Raw genomic sequence first — 16,068 nt, 5'->3', positions numbered from 1 at the left:
CCACATCTCGGTTTCTATCAAGTCAGGAGATAAAATGATCCCTGACTAGCTGGTGGTGCTCTTCTAGAATCACAGCACTTGGGAGGATGAGACAGAAGTATGGTTTCCAGGCAGGCGACCAAGGCTACATACTGAGACCTCCAAATCAAAAAATACACACACACACACACACACACACACACACACACATACACACACACATACACACACACATACACACACACACATTTACCAGAGACATATAATACATATACATGTCAATATACCTATGTGGTGTGTGTGTGTGTGTGTGTGTGTGTGTGTGTGTGTATACACCTCCCTGACTAATGCTATCAAAATAATAAGTGAAGGATCTGAGAATGTAGCTCACTGCTGGGGTGCTTGCACAAGATCCTGTGTTTGATTCTCCAGCATCAAAAATAGTAATAACAAGAGACAGAGTGAAATATATTTTTAAAAAAGCATAAGCTGAAAAAAAAAAATACAAATTGTATGTGTGTTCTAAGGGCCGAGTTAAAGAGGCCATTCCAAGATGCCTCAAATACTCCCCCACCCTACGTCACCCCACCTGTAACTGCTTCTAGGGCATATATCGCCCATTTCAGACCTTCCCGTAGGAACTCTGTCATCTCCACAGTCGAAGAACAAAGAGCTGGCATTTGCAGTGCTCCGAGTATCAGTATAAAGAATCTGGGCTGGGAGAACGTAGATGACAAGCCATCTGTTCTGATAATTTACAAGGTGATGGCTCCAATCTCCTTCAGAACTGTGCAACATCTCTATGGCAACTATCACTTCTTAGTTTGGGGGCCCAACTGTGTCTTCTCCTTCACAAAGCATGTGTACCTCACAGACGGCCGTACTCAGGCTCTTCACTGGCTCCAGGGACACTGATGGAAGGGGTCTACAATGCACTCATCACACCTTACTCAGTACCGGCTGTGCCCTGCTAGAGTACGTAAATGTCTTGTTCCTAAAGGATATGGATATATACAGCATCTAGAGCCCTGGTCCTCAGTGCGGTCATACTGATAAGGGATAGATCTTTAAGAGCTGGAGCCTAACAAAAAATCCCCAGGTCACTGGGAGCACTGCCCTCAGAAGGGATTCAGGTAGTTCTCCTGAGGCCCTGAGTTAGTTCTCTTGAGAGAAGTAGCTATGGAGAGTGAGCCTGAACTCTGAATCACTTTGTCTTCCTGTCTTGCAGTGGGATTTCCACTGCCTGCAAGGGCTCATCATCTGTTAACTGCCAAGATGTGAAGCAGTCAGGGGCCCTCTCCAGAGACTGAGGTTGGAACTTTCAGCTTCCAAAACTGTGAGGTAAACAGACACAGTTTCCTGATAAGTACTGGCCTCAGATGTTTCTTTATTATAACATAACTGGACAGATATATCCCCAGAACCCTCAACTAGTTAAATTATACTTTAGCATAGCCTAAAGGCCCTGTCTACATGTGCAGATTCCAGAGTGCTATCCTAGAACTAGATGGAGAGTGCCTCTGTCTTAAAGTCCAGGTATGCACTGGTCTGAGTTAAGGGAACGTGGGTATAAATCAGGAAGGAGTTGCTCGCTCTACTTCTCCTGGGAGCGAGCTACAGTGGGATCAGAGGTCCCAACAGCTCCCACTCACAAGTGAAGGAATAACTACAACACAGAGGAACCAGGGCTGAAGTCAGCTGTACACAGGTGCCATGCCAAGACCGATGGACCACAGGAAACGCGCACAGGACAGACACGTGCAGCTTCCCAAAGGCAACAGAGCTTGTAGCAAACCACAAAGAGGGAGGGACCAGCAAATGCAAGCAAGAAGTACTGGGTATAGTGCAGGGCATGCTGACAGGGCAACGAGTTCAAGTCTCCCTGGAGCCTGGCTCTGCCGAGGCTGGGGAGAGAGCGGCTCAGGTCTGCAGCTCAGACATGCACTAGCCCTCACGTGTGATCTCCATTGCAATGCAGCATTCAACACAGCGCAAATAAAAGCAGGCACTGGGGATGGGGGGGGGGGGAGAGAACGGAGACTGATCCTGCCTGGTCTACACTGCCACCTTAGCCTAGAGCTGAGGAAGACACCACTTCTACCAAGCAACGTGTGAGAAATGAGACCTAACATGCCGTGTCTTTTTAAGAGCATCTCAAAATTCATTTTCACCTTGAGGGCAATTTCAATTACATAGCCCGTGCTCGCCGATCATCGCTTTAATTTTAACTTTTATATTATTCCCCAGCACATTTTAAAAGGAGGCCAAAACAACCTGCCTAATCATCTTGCCTCGCTGGACTATAAACTCCCACTGGACAGAACATTATTTTTGTCTTCTCCAGCTGTATGGCACCCGGCATACTGACGCTGCTCAGGGGATAAACAGCTCATTCATTACAGTGTCATGTATATTAAATAATGCCCATAAAGTCCTTTGAAGATGAAAACCACTTCAAGTGCTAACGAATGCTAAGCTAGGCATTTGGAACCAAGAAACACCAATGACAGAACATGCATCTCAGGAAGGTCACCGCCCAACAGGAGGCACTGTGCTAAGAGGCTCTGTCCCTATGCCTCTGGCCCCTTTGCAGGTACTCTGCACAGAGGATGCCCTCAGCCTGCTTTATGTGCATTTAATGTATACACCAGAACAGAGAATGTCAAAGCGCTACAAAGAACACAAGTCTTGGAGCTTCACTTCTTTCAGGAACCATGCCCAAAAGCCATTTCAAAGCCAAATAAAATCCTGTCTTCCCCCTGAGATGCCTGCTTTCAAGTGAGGTTAAAATACACGGTACAGGGTGTCAACTGTACGGAGTGTCAACTGAACGCCACAGCACGTACAATGAAAATTCTTGCCACTGAGTATATATGCCTGTCTGCAAATTAATGGTTTCTGTTTGGGAATCTAAGCCGATACGCCATATCATGGTCCCCATGCTGAGTGAGCAAAAGTGACTCCAATGTGCGGTACATAAGCAGCGCTCGGGGAGGCATGGCTGTGATATTACATCACGCTAACGTCACTCTCAGCAGGAAGGAACACAGCAGAAAGCTGCTTCTGTCAACTTCCCCACAGCTTTTGTAGGAAACCCAACTATGGCCAGTTCCACCCTACTCGGCCAGGCCTTTCCCTTCCCAAAAAAAACAATTTACTGGGTCTGAGACCATCAGCAGGAAGGAGATTCTCTTCATTTGACACTTACTAAAAAATGAATCCAAGGTCTACAAAAGTCTAAAAATGCCACCACATTGCAAGCAGAGGTCAAATCAGGTCCATAATCTCCTGTCAAATAGAGTGATTTCCCCCCCATTCCAGGGAACAAAGAGGGACCAGTAGAGAGCTCCCTAGCTGGGACCAAGTCACAAGACAAAGTCAGAGAGGGAGTCATCGCCAGGAAAATGCTGCTTTCCCTGAGGACTCTGGTCCACCTTTCCTAGGAGACGCTGTTCACTCAGTAACCTCAAGCCTGTCCTAAAAGGCTTCAAAAAGAGCCCTGAGAGCTCTCTTTCCACCTGCATTTGTCTGGATTATCATCATCTCCCTCAAAGGGGATCACAGAAAACACCCCAAAACTGAAGACACCTGAGCATCTACCATTTGGTTTGTATTTAAGTATTATAAAACTCACCTCATTTAAAGAATACAATTCAGTGGTTTTCCTATATTCACTGCTGTGAAATGAGGACCATTCTCTAATGTGGAAATATTTCTACCACCTCCCAAAAGCCCTCCCCCAAGAAGGCCTGGCCTGTTAGCAATCATCCCACCCTCACTCATGACCTTCTACTCTCCAACTTGACTATCATCAAAAACCTCTTTCTTAAAGTGTTAAGAAACCGCTATCCTTTTCTGACAAAATGTTTCAGTCATATGAAGGACTTCAGGAGGTACAACAGCCAAATTTCCCAGAATGCTAGACAACAAGAATGAGAATATTTATAGAAAGCGCAGAACACAATATATGAAATTAAGCCTATCTCCCCAAATCAAGGACCAAAATTGCACATTATGATTTAATGCAAAAATAATAATCATTAAACAAGTAAACAATACCAGAAGAGCAAATACTCTGCCCATAACACAAAACCCTCACCCATCGTTTTATGAGTTCTAGAAGTGAGTGCACATATGTGTACACACATGTACACACTCACATCCTTCCCAGAAAGCACACACTGAGCCAGGAGTAGTACACTGCATTACATTTACCACAGGTGGTCTCTGGGAAAGGTCAAGTGAAGGCAGCCCGCACTGCACCTTCAAGCCATGACCCCTGACCTCAAGTGGCACAGTGCACTGGAGTCCTGAGACAATATGGGCGCAATCCAACCTCATTCAGTTCACAATCATTCTCCCTCCAGCTCCTACACAGACACCTCATAGGTATTCTTACTGATCTAACACAGTCTTTCTTAGTTCTTCTCTCCAGCAATTAGTGTACAATGAGAGGAAGATGATCAACTTTCCCCCATAATAGGTGTCATTTTTTTAATAGAGTTTTTTTGGGTTTTTTTTTGTTGTTGTTGTTGTTTTTGTTTGTTTTTTTGAGACAAGGTTTCTCTGTGTAGCTTTGAAGCCTGTCCTGGAACTCACTCTGTAGCCCAGGCTGGCCTTGAACTCACAGAGATCCGCCTGCCTCTGCCTCCTGAGTGCTGGGATTAAAGGCGTGCGCCACCACCGCCTGGCATAGGTGTCATTTTAATAAACTGTATCTATCTGAAATTAACCTCCTTCCTTCTCGGCCACTCCTGATTTTCAACTCTGCACTTTAGCATTCCGGGAAAGCACGCTGCAGGCGGAGCTGAAGACCACGGCTTTACCTGTTTGTTTGGATGACGACCTGACAAGGCCCTGTGTGGAACAAAGGCTGACCAGGACTGCTGACCACCATTTTCAACGTGAAGATAGACGGTGTGTGTGTGTGTGTGTGTGTGTATTGCCTTGTAGAGGTGAGCATTCTGCAACTGCTTCCTGCATGTGAGGAAAGAGAAGCCAGACACCTCACAGTCCAAGTGGAGTCACAAACATGGAACCAGCAAGACAAAGCACCCTGTCAGCCCGATGCCCGATTCTAACACAGGGTTTTCTTACGGTTAGGTGCAGAAAGAGACCTCAGTATGAATGCAGCTGTGTAATTATGTTAAGTGTGTGTTTGGTTATGCAGTATTTAGATACATGCTCACGAGCTCAGTCCACTGAGAGGCTGTGCTGTGCAGGCAAAGAGCGCACTTAGTGCCCACTCTGCTAAATGAATCAGTAATATCGGGGCTGGGGCGAGGAAAAAACAAGATGATCCGTGAACTAGTTATTGTGCCACGAAGTGAGAAAGAGCTAAAAATAAAGTAAAATGATGGAGACAGGTCAGGAAAGATCAAGGAGCCAGCCTGAAGCCACTGCCCAAACTGCAGACAATCTGAACATCAGAGAGGTAACAACGGCAGGCTATACCTAACACACTGCACAGAAAGCAGCTCAGGAGGCCGTGCTTCCCACCACACACTAAGTGAAGCAGAGGGAAAGCCTCTTCCTTATGGTGGGAAAACAGTAACAAAGAACGACACTGTTAGAAAAAGCACCATTTGGCAAACCATGGAGTAACAACTAATTCAGACAAATCGACAAGAGACGCCACAACTAACCAACGGAAAAAAGGAAAGAAAGGGGGTTTTGCACAGCCAGCCTCTAATTATCTCCCCACAAAATGCCAAGGAATTACAAAGGGACCTGGAGTCACCACCTGAACCAAGCGATGAAAGGGACACACCACACTGGAACAGCTGGATGCAGTGGGGCAGTTGGAGGGCAGGGAGTCAGCTGGATGCAGAGAAGCAGCTGGGTGCAGTGAAGCAGCTGGAGGGCAGGGAGGCAGCTGGATGCAGAGGAGAAGCTGGGTGCAGTGAAGCAGCTGGAGAGCAGGGAGGCAGCTGGAGGGCAGGGAGGCAGCTGGATGCAGAGGAGCAGCTGGGTGCAGTGAAGCAGTTAGAGGGCAGGGAGGCAGCTGGATGCAGAGGAGAAGCTGGGTGCAGTGAAGCAGCTGGAGAGCAGGGAGGCAGCTGGAGGGCAGGGAGGCAGCTGGATGCAGAGGAGAAGCTAGATGCAGTGAAGCAGCTGGATGGCAGTGAAGCAGATGGATGCAAGGGACATGCTAGATACAGTGGAGTAACTGGATGCAATGAGCAAGCTGGATGGCAAGGGGAAGCTGGATGCAGTAAAACAGCTGGATGCAGGGGAAAAGCTGCATGGCAGTGAGGCAGCTGATGTGCGGGCAGCTGGATGACAGTGAGGCAACTGGATGCAGGGGGCAGCTGGGTGCAGTGGGATTACTCCTAGACATGTGTTATAGGAAGCCCTCCTGACAAAAACCCCTTGGCTGGAATCTAATAAGTACATCTCAACTGACAGACGGTCATCACTACAAACATTCAATAACATCAAGGTATCAGAGAAGACAAACTAAGGAGACGGTCTCAATAATGGCATCCATGGAGCTATAAAAACTAAATGTAATACGTGGCCCTAAAATGATCATGGACCATTATTTTTTTCTTAATTGTTAAAAGGGCATTTCTGGAACAAATAGAATTTTATTAAGTTGGTAGATTTATGTGATGTTATTGTACTCACAAAATACAGTGCTACAGACCCATAATCCCAGCACCAAGAAGGGCAAATCAAGAAGATCACAAGTTCAAGGACTAGCCAGATTACTTAATGAAATACTGTCTCAAAAAAAGTAGTAACAATAATTTCCTGATCTTCATCACTACATCAGGACATTTTCTTGTTCTTAGAAACAAATACAGAACCATTTAGAGCAGTGGTTCTCAACATTCCTAATGCTGTGACCCTTTAATACAGCTTCTCATGTTGTGGTGACCCCCAACCATAAAATCATTTCATTGCTACTCATAACTGTAATTTTGCTACTGTTATGAATGGTAATGTAAATATCTGATATGTGAGCTAGGTGCTACCCCACAAGTTGAGAACCACTGATTCAGAGGCAATGGGCATCATTACCACATCTGCCACTTACTCTCAAATGGTTCAGAATCAAAACAGTACATAAACAATGTATCTAAATCCACACAGAGACAGACAAGGCAAACAATGAAATGGTAACAAGCAGGAAATCAGAATAAAGCTCTTCTTTGCCGAGTATGAGTTCTGACTTCTCAAAATGGTTTCTTCCCCTTCCAAGTAACTGTAACTTTAAATGTAATTAACAGTGAAGACACAGCCAACTAAACATCCTGAACAGGCAAAAGTAACAATGAAGCTACAATTCAATTAAGCTGATGTGGACCTGCCCTTTGTATTACCTTTGTTACTTTGAAATAAAAGACTTACTGTAATAATGGGTCAAAGTAACCCATAATTTCACACTAAACATCAGCTCAATTCTGTTCTCTTAATTCTGGAAATTGTTAAATGCTAAAAAGTAAAACTGAAAATTTTTGAAAATCCCATAAGATAGATCATGCTGTCTATCAACTATGAGGAGACCAGAAAAAGTGAGGCTGATGAACACCAACCTCACAAATAGTGGAGCCCAAAACAAATGCCCAAGAATTGCCTCACTAAAGAGATGGGAGAAACGAGCCTCCTCCCGACCACTGTATCTCAAGAGAGTCTGCTTATACATGAGAAACAGCAAAGGAAGAGTGGACAACAAAACAGCTCTACACAGACAAGCCAGGATACCCACAGTCACTTAGGAAACCAGCCTCTCCAAAGGAAGCTCCCAGGCCTCTGTCCGCCTCATGCCTGCTTGTTCTCTTCCTAAGTTGGACAGGAAGCCGAGGGCTCATTATAATGTATAACGTGGTGATGGCCCAGGGAACATCCCTGGCTGGCTCGCCCTGCCCTTCCCACCCTTCGAACACTGCATTTAAAGCCACAGACATTTCCCAGCACTTAGATCCAAGTCCAGACAGCCAAAGACATGGGAACCACACTTCAATCAAGACTTCCCTGTAGTCTGCAACAGATGTGAGTTGAATAAAACAATGGGGCCATCACACCTCACTTGGATATCTGCGGCTACTTGTGTTATCTGTAGAAAAGCAGCACCTCTTGGAATTAGGTAAGAAAAAAGAAGCAGAAACTAAATTACAGAGCCCAAACAAGCACAGGGAAATGCTTGCTATATACTGAAATCTTTCACTCAACTTTTATTTGGTACTGCACTGCTAAATTATAGCTTTGACCATCAACAACCAAGGATCTATGTATTTTTTTTTTTTTTAAAGGAGCTCTGGTAAAGTTTTATTAAAGGGAAATTTCCTGGTTTACTTTTCACCAGTCTAGTCTGTTCTGGCATGCTTCTAATATCAGAATAACCTGGGTCAATGAGAGCCAGTGTGCATACTCTGTAGTATTTTCCATATGCTGTGTCCAATTCAATGTTATTGCCACTGTAGTGATGGACAGCAGTTTTAGCCAACACAGCATAGTATTCTATTTCAGATTTCCTCAAGACTGGACAGTTGTTGGCGAGGATAACCAATTTCGCTTTGCCCTGTCCAATCATCTTCAGAGTTTGTTTGTACCCCAGCATGTACTTTCCACTTTTCATAACAAGCTGGAGCCTAGAGTTGATCAACTCCAGAGACTTTTTCGTTTTCTTTGTGGCCACCATCTTCCTGCCTTAGGTGCGGGACAGCCCCCAACCAAGACCAGCCACCAAGATGGCCGGGGATCGAGAAAGCCTACGTATTAAATTTTAAAATGATAATCCAGACTCTGCAGGATGCTGCATACAGTGGTCATTTTACTCTCTCCCTCTGTTAGGAAAATAAAGGGAACAGGTGTCTTTATAGAGGGAAATGGGGCAGGCCATTCACCCTCAGAAGCTGACAGGCTCATCTGTAACCCAAAACTGCACCAACCGAATGCTGAAGAGGAGATTTTAGTCAAAAAAAAAAAAAAAAAAAGATAATCTTACACAGGACCTGACAAATCAGAGCACTGAGTGGCCCGTGGAAGAGAGAATACTAACAGACTAGCAGCTTTTCCTGGAGGGCTGGGCTGGCGTTAAACGGCTCTTGTGTGGTAGATTCAGAATAACAGGTATGCTTTTGAGTCAAATTCTCCTCTCTCTCTCTCTCTCTCTCTCTCTCTCTCTCTCTCTCTGTGTGTGTGTGTGTGTGTGTGTGTGTGTGTGTGTGTGTGTGTGTGTCACAGAGAGAGAGAGAGAGAAAGAGACAGAAAAATGAATAAATTGAAAGGTATTATGGGGTCAGTGTAAGAAGAGGAAGCGGAACAAAATAAAGATGGAAACCAAGAAAGAAAAAAGTACCCAAAACTCTTATCTAAAAATATCGGAGATTGTCCTTTACATGAGAACTGCACATGTGAATGAATGATATTTCCAAGTTCAGGAACAGTTGTTTACTTTATGGTTACAGGCCTTCTGTGGGGGAGATATGGACACACTAACAATTCACTCACTCCTCAGAACGAGAAGTGGGTAGCTGCAAAGTTAGCAAACACAGGGATGCTATGGACAGTGGAGCAGGACGGCCTGTCTCTGAGAGCACCATTCATCCCTAGAAAGCCGCCTTCAATGCCAGGAGTGCTGGGGCTCTGCAGACCCTGCGGCTTGCGCTACTCTGCCTGTTCTGCCCAGCAGCCAAGGCCACCCGAGAGGGAACACTTAGAGCATCGGAAATGCTAACTGTCAGCACTGAAAGCCAAGTGACCTGTGCTTTAAGTAGCAGACCTTACTTATTGCTGACATGCCAGACACTTCTCCCGAGCCACCCTTCTCGTGCAAACCCAGGAAGGGATTTTTATTTCCCCAGGAAACACCCAAATGGGGTGATGGACTTAATACTTCACACTTGTCTATAGGTGACGTTGCAATCCCCTCCCAAGAGAATCGCAGCCATGTGGCTAGTGATCTCAAAGTCAAGTACATTTATCAACAACAGATCTTTGGCCCCCACAGCACATGTGCCATAGGACTAACCACTCCACAGGGGGCAAAGTCTCGGGAGAGAGAGAGACAGTTCAAGAGGCCATCCTCTTCCTGCAGCTCCACCCCAAGTGAGCCTCTCACCAGCTCCTCACCCCAAGAGGGCAGGAGGCGCCTGATCTGGATCTTAAGGGGCTTCCTTACATGGATAGGGAATAGAAAGAGGAAATTACGGTCAAAACACAACGACGAGGGAAATTAAATGTTTCTACCACTGACTAAGAATTAAAACTGAATATTTACACACTAACCATAAATGTTAAGAGCGAGATTTCCTATAAACAAGAAGGTCTGCCCGTGACCCCTAATACATCACAACCTTGGGAGAGCCGTGTTGGAGATACTGGTCTCTACAAGCTGGCAGGGAGCTGAGGTAAAGTACGGGTTGGCTGGGGTTTGGTGGAGTGTTGGTTAAGACAAGATTTCTCTGGGGGAAGGAGAAATCTAACGCCAGAGATCAGGAAGACTCAGGGACAGAAGGCAGAGGAGAGAGCCACACACCCAGGCCGGTACAGCCTTCCCCCACTGCCTTGGGCTGCTTTTATCAATTCAGAGACACAGGCATGGGCTATCCCAGAACGGCTCCAGCTGCAAAGCAAAGCAGCGGCGAGCTCCCCAGTGGTCACTGGAAGTTTCCCATCCGCGCGTTCATTCCTGGTCTACTGTTCTGGCGAACAGCTCCTCAGAGGACCTTACTCCAGCTGTGGGCCCCTCCTGGCCGCTGCACCCCGTCAGATTAAATAAAGCGTGCGTGCGAAGACACGAGGCACACCTGTGCTCCAGGCAGATCCCTCAATCACCGGTCAGTTCACCACGTGTGGGGGGCAGAGAACAGAGAAGCAGAAACAAGGGACAGAACACCCAAGCAGAAAAGCCCTTCCACTGGTGTGGAGCTGCTACCCAAACGCTGACTTCACTGGCCACCGAGGACCTGTCTGCCTGCTACTGTCAAGATAATGCACTCACGGTAATAAAGACCACGCCATGGTAGAACTGATGACGGATGATGAAGGTCACCGTTGCTGCTTTCAATAGTATAAAAGAGCTCACTTCTATCAACATAAGTGACTTTTTTTTTTCTAGGTAAGTGTGGCTATTGATTAAGAATCTGACTTTTCTCTGGAATTCTGCCAAGAATATGAGATTAAAATTTTATCTTCTCAGTGCAGAGTAAAGTAAGTTAGCAAAATAAATATCAGCTATAGTTTATTTAAGTTGATAACGTCAAACATTACCTCTTACTTTCAATTAAGAACAAATTCCAAATTCATCATAACATTCAAAAAGTCTTCTTAAAGCTGGGCGGTGGTGGCACATGCCTTAAATCCAGCAATCAGGAGACAGAGGTAGGCGGATCTCTATGAGTTTGAGACCTACCTGTTCTATAGAGCAAGTTCCAGGATAGTCAAGGCTACACAGAGGAAACCCTGCCTTGGAGGGGTGGGGGGAGCTTTGAAAAAACTACCTTAGTTGCATTTTTCAATCATACTTTTAAAAAAATCATAATTAAGCCACATTTCACTTTGAACATCATTACTGACTTCATTTAAAAATCTTGGTGAAAAGTTTAAAGGGTTAAAATAGTTTCAGCTAAATCGTCACTTGAATCTTAGTTAAATTGCAAATGGGAAAAAAAATACAATATCCCACATCAATAAGCCAGTTTGCGATGTCTCAGTGGAAAGCTGTTCTCAGTGATAATTTTACTGCTCATGTTATTTCTCGAAAGTCACTTCTGGATTGATTTACTTATTCATTTTAGATTCCTTATAGCCCTCTAAAGCAGGAGGTACACCACCTCAGAAGGAGAGGCCAGCATTCACTAACATGGAACTCTTTTTTCAGCTTTTCTTTTCAAAGTGTCGAGGGTCCCAGGGACCTACTTCAGAACACAATCACTGTTTTAGAACTTCAACGGCCACAGCTTCCAAGCTTCAGAACGCAACTCAAGTCTGCAGCCTGCAACTGAACTGGTACTAAGAGCATAAATATGAAGAAAAGCTTGCTCGTACTCCATAAGGAACCCATCATATCAAAGCATTTAAAAAAAAAAAAAAAAAAAGCACGCTGCTCCCTCACAAAGTGACACACTCAATTCTCTTCACAGATCCTAGGAAAGCAGAAAGGCATCCAGAATAAGACTTCATAAGAGAGAAACCCAGCATGATGGCTTCAGAATAACCACAAACCTTTGTTCTCCACACATTCATTTAACGCCAACCAAAAGCATGCCAGGCAGGTTAAAAATAATGCATTTATGTAAGTGCCCCCCCATACACACACTCTAGCAAGGTTAAATGTGGAGCTCTGAAAGAATGATTTATTACCACAAGGACAGGGACCCAAAATAGATTGGCAATAAAAGTGATTGGTCCCAGGGGCACTGAGAACTAATGTAAGCAACATCCTGGCCATGATAGGCATCCGGGAAAGAGCACCGGAGTCCTTTCAGGGTTCTCAGCCCTGGTCCCACCTCTACCCAGTTCCACTCCGGGAGAAAGTCATACAACCTCCCTGTAAGTCTGACGCCTCGTCCGTAAAATTTGAAAGCTGGTCCAGCTCAATTCTGTGGGATCTCTGTGTTTGGGTTTGGTTTTGAAGTTTTCCTTATCCTTTTCAACGTTCCACTCTGAACAAAGAAAGGTGAAGTCCAAATTCCACTGACATATGCAAAAAAACAAAACAAAACAAAAACCTGCTAGCCACCCACTCAACCCACTTCAGCACCAATAGGCCTGCCAGGATATGCCAAGCCGAAGAGTGGCTGATCAGGATTACCTAAGTGAGTAGGGAATTTCCTTTAATAAAGCATTTAGAGGAGAAAGAAATAGCAGCATAGGAAGTGAGACCTTACGTGGGATGGATGCTGGGGGACTCCTGCCCTGAAATTCAGAGAAAACTGCAAAACAATGTGGAGGCACTAACAGCTGTGGAGGGACCACAGCATTCCCAGGAAAGGGGAACAGTCCTCAAGGGCTATCTCCCCCACTCTCTGGGGTAGACACCCAGTTCCCAGCCCCCACCTCCAAATCTTGGCAGGTGGCAGCATCTACTCAAACACCTCCACGGAGGGGAAGAAAGGGACACAGTAGCTCCTTCTATTTCGAGCTGCTCCGTTAAAAAGTTCTGTTCCTCCAACTGCAGGTACCAGTCTCAGTCTACGGCTGCAAAAATAAAGCTTAATAAAGAAGCAAGAAGGTACAAACAGAAAGGGGGGACAGACAACTACAGCTGCAGGGCTGAGGAGGGAAAGGTGAGCAAGAGAAAGCCTTAGTCTCCTCTGGCATGCTGGCAATCTCAGGGCCAGGCTCAGATACCGTGGAGAATGTTCACACTCTACCTGCCCTCCTCAGTCAATGGGAACACATTTTCCCCGTATGCACATCTTAAAGACAAGACAGATGGACCTGGCAACTCATTCTGCTCAGCATTCACCTTCAATCAACTCTGTCCTGGGGTTTCCTACCTTAACTGCCCTAGTCCATGAAGTCCCCAGCCAAGACCATCCTTACAACCACAGTGCCCATGCCAAACTTACCAGCCCCTTTTGCATCCTGTACTAGACACCATTGGCCCAGTTGCCAACCACTAAGACCTAGAGCAGCGATTCTGAGCTGTGCAGAGTGGAGAAAGAACTTCTAAAAGGGGTGCACATTGCTCCTGGGATGGGATAGTTCTTCTGAGGCCAAGCCAAAAATCTACCCTGGCTCCTGACTATGAGTCAATAACTAAAAGAGAAGTTCGTCTAGTCACTTTGGAGGGTGAAATAAAGGAATAATGAAGTGGCATTACCTGGACAGGAACTCTAAACTGAACAGGCAACCGAGGACTACGAAAAAAAATAAGAGCAGGAACAGAGGAAGGTGAGACAATCAAGGCCAGCATGTCTTGGGAATCTTGGAAATAAGCCATTCCTCAACTGTTCATAGGACATTAAGAAAGTCTAGTATCACCAGTACCAAAATAAATAAATTAATTAATTAATTAAAAATCCATTTCTAGGGTACAAGAACCTTTCTAAGATCAAGAAGCTGAATTCTGCACAAAATCTATTATTCTGTGACAGATGATAGAAAAAGAAAAAACAAAAAACAAAAAACCCGAGAGCTTCTGGGCATGGAGGAAGCATGGCTCAGTTCTGCTCTACCCAGCCAGTCACACACCAAAAATAAAACATAGATTCAAAAACTGTTAAAGCTTTCATTTGAAGGAGTTGGTGTTTTTCTGAACCTCCGCTTTCTCCAAGGACCTCACCGGAGATGGAGTGCTGGGGAGTGTGTTAAACCCAAGCTGACACCACAGAGACGGAATGTGTCACGTCTAGTCATAACCAATCGGTTAAGATGAATCAAAAATAACCCAGCCAGACAAAGATCAAGAAGACAGAACTACACCAGATATCTAACGGCCCTACTAACTTCTGCCTCGCCCAAGGCTGGTCGCTTCAATTGCTAGCTCCCAGTGACCCAGATTGCCGCCCTGATCTCACCCAATTTGGGAACTGACTTTGAAAGAAGCCACCGAGAGCCTGAGCCATCAACCTCCCGCGCTCGCCCCGGTGCAGGCCGCTCACCAGGCCCCGAGGCTCTCCCAGCAGTCCTCCGGGAGACCAGCGAACAGCCGCCCGCGCCCTCCCCGGCCCTCCTGCCTCTCCGGGACCCGACCTGGACCTCTGTCTCCAGCTCTCCAGCGCGGAGTCTGCATCCTCCTCACTCCCGAGCCTAGCCCGCCAGGGACTGTGCTCCCCGAGCTGCAGTCCCCCCGGCCGCCTCCGGGACGCACCAACAGACCGGACTGCACGCGGGGACACGGGACGCGCGGACGCCAGCCCGGCTCGCGCGGGATCTGGGCCGGGCCGGGCCAGGAGGAGGCGCCGTCACCGGGGTCCCCGGGACGCCCCGTCACGCCCCCTGAGCCGCACACCCGCGCCCCTCCCGCTCGCCGGGCTCCGCGCTAGCCTCCTCCTCGGCCAACCCCGGCTCGCCAGAGCGGACCCCGAGCCACCCGGCACTGCCTCCAGGTCCACGCCACCCACGCCATGCCTGCGAGCCCCAGCCCTGCACCTCTCCCCAGGGCCACCGCGGTCCCAGATGTCCTTCCCGGGCCTCCCCCGGAGACAATGGCTCGACCCGCCGATCCGACCGCCACCTCAGCTCGGCCACCGTCCTCGGTCCCTGCGCCGAGGTGCGATGGCTGCCCCCGTGTCACAGAACCATACGCCAAGACGAGATGACAGGCTAGAACCCCGAGCCAAGACACTCGCTGATAATGGGGTCGGGGGTCCAGCTACCAGCGGTCCAAAGGCCAGCAGCACAGGGCAGAGCCCCGCTGTCCCCGGCCCCGGTGAAGCTCGTCCTCCGGGACACCGGCCTCCGCCCACGCCGTCCCCGCCGCCGCCTCCTCGGCCCTCCAGCGAGAGACAAAGAGCCGGCGCCCCAACCCGCGGGGCCGTGGCCACTGCAGCGGGAGGGCGAGGGGTGTCCACCCCGGCACGAGGGGCGAGGGCCGGGAAGGCGAGTGAAGGCGCCCGGGACAAGCCGCAGCACCCGGGCGGCGTGGGCAACCTGACACGCCGCCGTGGATCGCTAAGCCCCGCTGCGGCGACGGGGAACGAGAGCGCGCAGGGCTGTACCGGGCCGGAGAGCGGGGCGCGCCGGGCCGGCCGAGCGCGCGGGGCAGCCGCGGGGACTCACCGGATCGGAAGAAGGCCGCGATGTCGGCCAGGTCCTTGGCGGCCTCCTCGGCGCCCTCGCCGGCGCCGCCCCCGCAGCCGGAGCCCGCCGCGCTGGCCGCCGCCGCGGGGCCGGAGGACGCGGCCGGGGCGGTGGCACCGCCGCTGCTGCCGCTCATGGCTTCGGCGGCGGCCGCGCCCGCCTCGGGCCCCGCGCCCCTAGCTCCGCGCACCCAGCTGCTGCTGCTGCTGCCTGCGCCTGGCCTGGCGGCACCGAGCACCCAGCTGCCCGCGCCCGGCGCGCGGACGCACAGCCCCGGGGCGGCGGGCGGCGGCGGCGGCTCGGCCCGAGGAGCGCGTCCACATAGACGAGGACACCGCCCGGGAGCCGCGAGCCTGGCGCGGGGCGGGCGCGCGGAGCCACGGCCTCGGC

At 48.5% G+C, this 16,068-nt stretch overlaps 1 protein-coding gene and 1 pseudogene across 5 annotated transcripts in view; both read right to left on the bottom strand.

Annotated features, from left to right (window-relative positions):
* Positions 1–15,829, bottom strand: part of Trio (trio Rho guanine nucleotide exchange factor) — a 317,034-nt gene extending 301,205 nt beyond the window's left edge. For 3 of the 4 annotated variants that reach the window (XM_076551700.1, XM_076551702.1, XM_076551703.1), the window contains exon 1: positions 15,658–15,829. In XM_076551700.1, coding sequence (XP_076407815.1) covers positions 15,658–15,814 — 157 coding nt within the window. In that variant the 5' untranslated portion in view covers positions 15,815–15,829. Of the gene's footprint in view, positions 1–14,628; positions 14,773–15,657 lie in introns of those variants that run through there. The other variant, XM_042261373.2, reaches the window with a different exon arrangement.
* On the bottom strand, positions 280–14,622 carry LOC121822700 (large ribosomal subunit protein eL30 pseudogene; annotated as a pseudogene). The gene has a single exon (XR_013044673.1). The product of XR_013044673.1 is annotated as a large ribosomal subunit protein eL30 pseudogene (transcript).
* Positions 15,830–16,068: the final 239 nt, after the last annotated feature.

Source organism: Peromyscus maniculatus, chromosome 15 (genome assembly GCF_049852395.1).
Source record: "Peromyscus maniculatus bairdii isolate BWxNUB_F1_BW_parent chromosome 15, HU_Pman_BW_mat_3.1, whole genome shotgun sequence".
NCBI classification, from domain to species: domain Eukaryota; kingdom Metazoa; phylum Chordata; class Mammalia; order Rodentia; family Cricetidae; genus Peromyscus; species Peromyscus maniculatus.
This window is presented reverse-complemented; position numbering and strand designations above follow the sequence as displayed.